Genomic DNA, 8,901 nt, shown 5'->3' with positions numbered 1-8,901 from the left:
TTATTGTTTTGTTTTGTTTTGTCTTGTTTTGTTTTGCACAGCAGTTCAGGTACAACTTATTAATCATTGTCAGACAGTAAACAGTAGATAGTATACAAAGAATCATTAGGACTTCTCCTGAGTCAGGGTCTATCAGTTAAAAGACTACAGAACTTTGGGAACATAAACTCACTTTTTGCTTGGGCCTTTATCATTTAACTAAAAACATTCTCATCAAAGCGGGCTTCACAGGATTTTTAGGAATTCTTTCTCATGACAGATCACCTGGGAACTTGCAGTTCCCAGCACAAGGCTGCACCACCCTCTGTCATTTGCTTTCAGGCTTAAATCAGGCAGAGGAGGCAGATAACCAAGGAATTCTCAGAGACATCTTGCAGACAGACTGAGGTCCATCACCCCCTTTCTCCATAGCTCCCCAAGTCCTTCCCTGGGGCCTCCATGTGATCATTCCTTAGGTCAATCCTTCCTTGGGTAATCTTACCCATCATTGGCTAACTGATCAAGCACTGGGGGCCAGTTATTAAAAAAAAAAAGCAGAAGCAGTACCCCTGCCAGGGAGATAAGCTTTGTCTCCTTAGTGGCTTAAGGTCCGAAGGTCCCTCACTCAGCCATAGCCGGGGGGGGGGGTTCATCTCCTGAAACCAGGCAGGCCAGTCCCCAACAAACACTGTCTTTCTAAAGAAGAAATGTGTGTTATTTTACATAATTTACAGAGATATATTAAATGCCATAATAAGGAAGCAAATAAGTATGAAATATAAGGGGCAAATAGGAAACAAGGGAACTGAGAGCTGAATTGAGTACATACATTATGTACCATATTTACTAGAGATTCAGCTTTGCGTTTCCTAGAAGCCAGAGCCAAGAGGAAAGGACAAAATTCCTATAAAATTTATTTGCCCGAATAAAAAGAATAGCTTTCTCATAGGTTTTAATCATAATAGTAATTGCAACCATTTATTTGCTTTTTTAATTTTATTGATTTGGGAGAGAGACAGGCAGACAGCCATTGATTTGTTGTTCTACCCATTCATGGACTCTTTGGTTGATTCTTGCATGTGCCCTTACTGGGGACCAAACCTGCAGCTTTGGCCCATCAGGATGATGCTCCAACCAAATGAGCTACCCAACCAGGGCTGATGGCAACCTTTTATGGTGCACATTTGATATGCCAAACTATGTTAAGTGTATTAAGTATAAATCTTAAGGTTACCCCCATTTCACTGGTGATAAAATGAAGATTAGATGCCTTTTGTAAGGTCACAAGTAAACAAACGGTTGGACTTAGTCTCTGTGGTTCCAAATCTATTATCTTTCTTCATGGTATACTTACGACTTGTGTAAACTGTGCTTGGAAAACAATGGGGAGATCTATACTCCTTGACCACCTTGGCCTTTACTGCCTCTACTGCATTCTTGAGATTTTCATATTGCCTGTTGCCTTCTGCTGTTAACCACAGACACTACATTTTGCTTCCACAGTTGTTCTTTGATGGCTCTGTCTGCCACTTTAGATATCTTTTGAATCACTTCTTTCTGCAATTACATTTCCATACCGGTCAAAGTTTTATTAGTTTGGGAATTTTTTTATTTCTGTGATTTTCTTCCTCTTTCATCTATTTTTTCCTGGTTACTTCTGTTTCTTGTTTGTCTCCCAAGATATTTAAAGCAATTTTCAACCCTACTCTTTCCTAGTTGGCACTGAGGCTTGTTGTTCTACATACAATTGAAAATAAGCAAAAATTGAACATTTAGTTCTTCATGTTTCACAAAATCTGACTTCCTCTCATTTATTGTAATTTACTCGTCAAAGAACAATACGTAGAAAGATGATAGGATCCCTACCCACTTGGCAAGTCTTTTATACAAAATGTAAAGAAAATATTTATGTATTTTGTTATTAAAATGTAAGCATGTCCTAAGAAAATATTTATAGTTTGTAAAGTAGAAGTGAATCTGGGGAATGGTTGGCCAGTTGTTAATTTTGATTTTTTGTGAGGGGTGGAGGGATAATATTTATACTTGCCATTTTCCATTGTCTGCCCTAATAAAATAATAAATAAATGTTAATAGAGGTTCATCAACGGCCAGGGGTAATTGGGTTGGACATTTGTGAAAAGTGCATAATAATGATTACTAAAACAATATGTGTAAGATTAGCCAGGGTTCAATAACAGTAAATTGGGAGAGTGTTTAGAATCTTATTGCTGCATAAATAATTATTCCAAACTCGCTTGACTGAAACAGCAAACATTTGTTATCTCCTTATTCTTGGGTCAGATCTGGGCATGCCTTAGCTGTGTTCCTCGACCTCAAGATCTCCAGCAGAGTGGCAACCAAAGTGTGGGCCAGGACTGCAATGTGATCTGCAGACTTGACTGGTGCGGGGAGGATCTTCTTTCAACCTCACTCCCATGATTGCTGACAGGATTCATTTCTCCATGGCTGTTGAACTGAGGGCCTCACTTTCTGGAAGGTTGTTGGCCAGAGGATGATCTCAGTTCCTCGTCATGCAGGATTGTCTAGAGGGAATTAATCAGTATGGCAGTTGCCTTCCCTCAGAGGGAGCAAAAGAGCAAGAAAACACAGCAGATGGAATTCAGTCTTAAAACATAATCTTAGACATGATATTTCGGTACTTGTGTTACCAAACAGGAGACTGGCCCTGAGTGGGTCTGCCTAGGGCCAGCAGGTAGTGTGTGGGTTCCTGACTTCATGTAGGAAAGATATCACAACAGAAGTCCAGGTGACTGCCGTGGCTGGTGTAGCTCAGTGGATTCAATTGGGGCCTGCAAACCAAACAATCAGGGTTGGATCCTCTGTCAGGGCACATGCCTGGGTTGCAGGCCAGTTCCCAGCAGGGGAGGTATGAGAGGCAATCATATATTGATGTTTCTCTCCCTCTCTCCTTCCCTTCTCCTCTAAAGATAAGTAAATAAAATCTTTAAAAAAAAGAAGAAGTCCAGGTGGCTAAAAGTTTTATTCAAGCTGGTGACAATGAAACAAGGAAGAAGTCAGTACAGAAGGAGCAACATGAGAGCCCAGGCTAGCTGCCTCAACTAACTGAAAAGCCAGAGAAAACGGGCCCTGGGGACAGGTTCAGGGATTGCCTGGGATGAACTGCCATGCCCACTGCTCTCCGGGTTGCAAGACTTGTCGGGACCCCTAGAATTGTGAAGATGTATGCCTTTGGAGGCAGAAGAGAAGGAAATAGAGCAAGAAGCAAATGGAGCAGGTGGCTCTCCGAAGGCAGAGTGTGCTGTGTTGTTTGTCTTGAGGAGTTTGTCTCTCTTATAGGTGGGGATTTTAGGGGAGGTTCAAGGGATTGTTTCAGCCTAATACTCATCGGTTTTCTAGGTGTGCTCTTTCAGGGTCATGGTGTCCACTGATTGGTCAGCACCCGTGTAACTGAACAAAAAACAGTGGAGGTTCAGCTGCCTGTTGCACAAAAGCTAAACTCGTGAGGCACATGCTGACTCAATAGGAAAGCGGTGTTGTGTGATCTGGGAGAATGGCATATTCTCATTTCAAAGCCTATTTCCTCAGCAAGACAAAGACAAATGCCAGTGTGTCCAGAGTTCCAGCTCCAATTTAGAGCACAGAGCTTGGGGACCCACAAGTGGTTGCTAAGCAGTCATAGTCCCCACCCAGGTAGCTTCGTTTGTTCCTGTATGTTGTTCATTTCACACTCCCTCCTGGAACCTGCCTGTGGATCTTGCACTGCCATGGGCTATGTGGCTGCTAGGACTGCAAGTTTGTTACTGTCAGGAGAGCATGTGAAAGTATTGACAAGTGCATCAGCAGGTGAGCAAGAGTGAGTGAGAGATTCCCTTCTGGAGGCCATGGGCCACGTGGCCTTAGCAGGTGAGTGCACTGTGTGAGTTTAGGTAAAGAGCCAGAGGGAGTCATAAACCAGACAGCCTCTTTGTTTCCTTGGGATTGGATTAGTTCGGGTGTGGGATGGACCAGGCACTTTCTCAAAATGACCAATCAATTTCCCACACTTTCATGGGCTTCCTGTGGGTCCACCTCTCAACAAATCCTTTTTTTCACCCCAGGCTGGACCAATAGGACTCTTTGGTCCAGCAACACACCCTGTGCCAATTTGACTTCTGTGATGCCTTTACTTGCCTTCTCTTGGTCCCACCCCCAGTCTGGTATGGGGGAGAAGGGTGTTTTTTCTACCCAGTTATCTTGCTAGCTTTTCATGGGTTCAGGCTCAGTTCATTGATATTTCCAGCTTTCCGTGCACTCATTCTGAGAACCTCCCCTTGCCGCCATCCTAGCCAATGGAGGACACTGCTCCTTGCTCCTCCTGGATGTTTCACAGTAATACCAGAGCAGGAGGTCATTTGTCATTGCAGCTGGTCCTGGCATTGCCCACCTGATTTTGCTGCTTTTCTGGGCCTGGAGCTGGATATTATTATGTCTAGAGAGGTGACCTTTTGTATCTGGCTGTAAATTGCTCAGCCGTTTTTTTATCTATCTATCTCAGTTTCCTTATTATACTTGTCCTGTCTTACTGGCCTGTCTCAACTGTCTAATTTTAAATGCAATCAAAAATTCTCTACAGGTTCAAATGTTTCACACTAAGGGTGTAAAATGTCTGCTTTTTAAACACATAATTCCTCCTCGTTACTTACAAATTTTGTTTCATATTCTTTGTAACCACTTTTCAAACTTATCTGTGGATTTTAATTGTTTTGCTAGTATGCATAGCTCTAAAGTAAAACAGAAATTAAATAATTTGGTTTAATTCTTAGGGCCACTTGAAAGCTTTTGTTCAACTCTTTTGAATCATTTTCAATGCAGAATTGTCAATACCCATATTTTGTTTGGCCTTTTAATAATGTAGTCTAGTTCAACATATCAAAAATATTTTCATCTCAATATTTAATCTATATAAAACATTGTTTCCCTTTAAAATTTATTTTTTAAATTTGTATGAACTTACTGGAGTGACATTGATTAATAAAATTACATATGGCTTTGGCCTGTGTGGCTTACTTGGTTGGAGCATTGTCCCATAACTGAAAGGCTATGAGTTCGATTCCTCGTCAGGCCATATACTTAGGTTTCGGGTCCCTGGTCCAAGCACATGCAGGAGGAAACCAATCAATGTTTCTCTTTCTCACTGATTAGTCTCTCTCCCTTCCTCTGTCTCTTCCCCCTCTCTAAAAGGCAATGGAAAAATACCCTCAGTTGAGGATAAAAAATTAAAATTTCAACAATAGTTACTGGTTTTATAAGTTTCAAGTGCACAGTTATATAATACATCACCTGTATATTGTATTAAGTGTTCACTATACAAAATCAAGACTCTATCACAATTTACTTCTGCTTTATCTTCCTTACTTGCCTCACCCACCTTCCCTCTGGCCATCACTATACTGTTGAGTGTGTCTATGAAGTTTTTTTTGTTTGTTTGTTTCGCTTAACCCCCTCACCTTTTTCATGGAGCCCCCTAACTCCCCTCCCCTGTGACAGCTGTCATTCTGTTCTCTGTATGTAATAGTCTGTTTTTATTTTGTTCATTACATTCCACGAGTGAAATCCTACAGTATTTGCCTTTTCTCTCATTTCATTAAGTAATAATGCTTTCCAGGTCCATCCATGCCCTGGCAAAATGGTAAGATTTCCTTCTTTTTTACCTTCTTAATAAGATGTTTTGTAGGTACCACCTTTTCCTGTGTATAACGTGAACCCATGTTTCAGGCCAAGCTTTCAGGGAAAAAAATATTTCCTTATATTTAGATACCTGTTTATTGTATTATAAAAATTTGAGCATTTATTTTTGAACATACTATGGTACAATTAATTTTATGGAACGAATAATACAAGACACAAGAACAGATACAAGGTATTTCAGGTACTACCTCGGTATAATGCACAGCCTTATTTTCTTCTGAAAAAGTGGGCAAAAAAAGTGCGCATTATACTCGACAAAATACTGGGTGCATAAAACTTTAAGACAAGAGTTTGAAAATCTGCGCACATTCTCCCTACCAGCACTTCTCAAGACACGCTGCGATGGCTTACGCAGACCCACTTGCACAGGGTTTTAAAAAGTATTTTCTCTTTGTCTTCGCTTTAAATTATGGTGATTGACTCATCTTTGTCTTCCAAAACACTCTTTGCTTAACGTTTTATTTTGAATTAATATCACAATCTCGGAAAGCTGCCAACAGGATAGCAAAACTCCTTAACCTCTTCCTCTAGCTGAGACACCGGGCCAGAGGGCGGAGTCGCCGGTTACGCGAGAATTGGAAGCTGCGCGGCGGGCGGATTGGCGAGTTCTCGAAAGGGACGCACAACGTCGCCGTGCGTGAAGACGACTGCGTCCGGGTGCAGGAGAAGATGGCGGTCTCCACAGGTCGGTTCCCGGGCCGGGCTAAATGATTTCCCACTTCGACCAGGCTCTGCCCCGCCGTCTGCTGCTGGGAGCTGGGCGCTGACCATGTGGGTGAAGTCAGAGTGCGCCTTCTCAGATGGCGGGCTCCTTGCAGAGAGGAGCCTGGGACTGGGGAGGGTCCGGCGCCAAGGTCCCGGGGCGGCCGTCGGTGGCGACGGGTCGTGCTCGCTCCTGGGCCGCGCGCTCGCGAGCCTGAGGCGGGGTGACGCTGGCGCACACGTAGGGTCCCGCGGGTGCCTGAATCTCAGGTGGAAGGCGGAGTGGGAAGAAGGTGGAAAGGCCGAAGGTGGGCGGGTCTGAACCTGTGACACGCGAGGCTGTGTCTCGTTACCGAGCATCCCTGGTCGAGTGGAAGTCCGCTTCCCCTGGATTCTCCTTAACGTGGGTAGAGGAGGAGAGAACTAAGAAGAGGACTGTTTTTTTCTTTGTAATAATGGGAAGATGACCGTTCTTACCTGATTTAATACGTATTACCTTTTTTCATTAAGTGAAAAACTGCAGTGCAAACAAAAGTCAGAAGAAAACGAAAGCTACCTGAATAAAAGTGGTTTATTAGATAAGCTGCTCAACTCCTGTATATAGTGTTTAGTTTGCTATAAGCACGGACTTGGAGAGCAAGTTTTAACAATGAGGTTTAGAAATTTCATCATTTAAAAATGTTTTAAATGCTTTAATCCTTAAAAATGTTAATACGTATGACCTTTGGAAACCAGATTATAGGACAGTGTGATTTAATATTTCATGCTCTCACTGCATAATAAAAATAATTTTCAGATTATGTTTTGAAATGGAAGGCTTCAGTGTATTGTGATTGATACTTTTAAGGTAATACCTAAGGATATAGTCTAATTACACCATAATGAAAAATGGTCTTAAATCTCATCTTTATTATTTTACAGGTGTCAAAGGGGGTAAGGTTTTCAACAGTGTTACCTTTGGTATATTTTGCGTCAGAGCAACTAGTAAAGCAAGGATTATTTTTAAAAGTGACCTTTCATTGCTTCTCAGCCTTTTGGTTGAGATGAAGTGTAGTTATCTGTTCGTATCAGTTTGGCTATCTGATACATCCTCTCTCCGAGGACATTATATTAAACGGAATTTTGGAGCTGGGAGATGGAATAAGAGCTTGCTCCATCTCCTCCGGGTGGCATCCAGCAGTTATTTCAGTACTTCTGGAGAGGGTGCACCCCTTGGAGAGGGGGACAAAGAAAAGTGAGCTTTTCGTGTTACAACTTCGGTTACTGCACTTGATGTTTGAAATCGAGTGTGCATTGATGGAGATACAACTTTTTAAGAATTGTACTTTTAGTACCTGTAGGTTCTTGAAAATTTAGCAATAAAATGGTGTGTTTTAATTTGATTGATAGTTTTCATTTTATGGATTGTTCATTTAAACATGATTTTTGTCTAACATTGAACATATGAGAGAGTGTGGAAATATTTTGAAACGACCAAATACTAGATAATACTAATTAAGATACTTTTTAAACCATGTTTAGTCATTTTTGAACATCAAATGTAAATTCTGAGGAAGTTGCTGCTAGATTATTAGCATATTTTACATAGGAAGTCTGCATTTTTCAGTTGATATTTACTCTTATTGTTGCAGTTTAATTCTGTCTTTGGATTTATGAAATTTGAAACTTTGAATAATTAAAAGAAGGTATTTGGGGCAGGTTACTGAGCTTTCTTAACTGAAATTTGTTTTGAAACTGCTGTTAAAGATCTGCCCTGGTTTGACAGTGATTACATTTGTTCATTTTTCATGCTTTAATTTATTGACAGTGCTATCAAATGGGTAGAGGTGAGTGCAGAAAAAATTTTGGACTGTGTTTTGAAACGATTTTAAAATTATATTTTTTATTAGCTATGTTTTGTGTTGTTTGCTTCTTGGTAGTAATGTTGGTACACAGTACCTGTATATTTGTGAAATAAATGTGATATAGCTTGAAATGTAAAATTAGGTGAGTTAGATTTTAGGTCAAAATACTTGATAAAAATACAATAGTTGTTTGATAATAGGCCAAAAAGAGAAAAAAACTGACAAATAGATTTTGATCCTTATTAAAGTATTGTATTTTAATGTCATCATCTAAATCACATATTTTCCTTTTAGTAAAAGAAACATTTTGGGGAAAAATTCTAGTTGGACTGAGCCCTTTAAGCTGAAACATACTTGGGTCCTCTTGTTTTGCAGATGAGATAACTGAGCCTTAAAGAAACAAAATGTTTTACATAGTTGGTTACTAATTCAATATTAGAAGGCAGGTTTCCTTTTACCCTCAGTCTAATGCTCTCTCTGTTTTGAGGAACTATGAATTGGAATATTCCTCAAATCATGCATCTTACTGTCCTTCAGACTAGAGAGTGGCTTTCACCCTCCCCTTCCTAGCAGATTCTGCAGGGTGTAGCTTAAGAATCACTACTCTAGGGAATGGAAATTAGTACATACAGTACCTGTATTTTAAAAATGTCATTATATCCCAGCA

At 40.7% G+C, this 8,901-nt stretch overlaps 1 protein-coding gene and 1 non-coding gene across 4 annotated transcripts in view; both read left to right on the top strand.

Annotated features, from left to right (window-relative positions):
* The first annotated feature begins 6,295 nt into the window (after positions 1-6,295).
* The window catches only part of UBE2V2 (ubiquitin conjugating enzyme E2 V2), a 65,836-nt gene continuing 63,230 nt past the window's right edge, over positions 6,296-8,901 (top strand). For 2 of the 3 annotated variants that reach the window (XM_037050277.1, XM_037050274.1), the window contains exon 1: positions 6,296-6,373. In XM_037050277.1, coding sequence (XP_036906172.1) covers positions 6,358-6,373 — 16 coding nt within the window. In that variant the 5' untranslated portion in view covers positions 6,296-6,357. Of the gene's footprint in view, positions 6,460-8,901 lie in introns of all 3 variants that reach the window. The other variant, XM_037050275.1, reaches the window with a different exon arrangement.
* On the top strand, positions 7,409-7,604 carry LOC118989945 (U2 spliceosomal RNA). The gene has a single exon (XR_005067132.1). It is a non-coding gene; the product is annotated as a U2 spliceosomal RNA (small nuclear RNA).

Source organism: Sturnira hondurensis, unplaced genomic scaffold, assembly GCF_014824575.4.
Source record: "Sturnira hondurensis isolate 20B ecotype Veracruz unplaced genomic scaffold, ASM1482457v3 Scaffold0006667, whole genome shotgun sequence".
NCBI classification, from domain to species: domain Eukaryota; kingdom Metazoa; phylum Chordata; class Mammalia; order Chiroptera; family Phyllostomidae; genus Sturnira; species Sturnira hondurensis.
The sequence above is the reverse complement of the archived record's forward strand: the minus strand, read 5'-3'. Positions and strand labels throughout refer to the sequence as shown.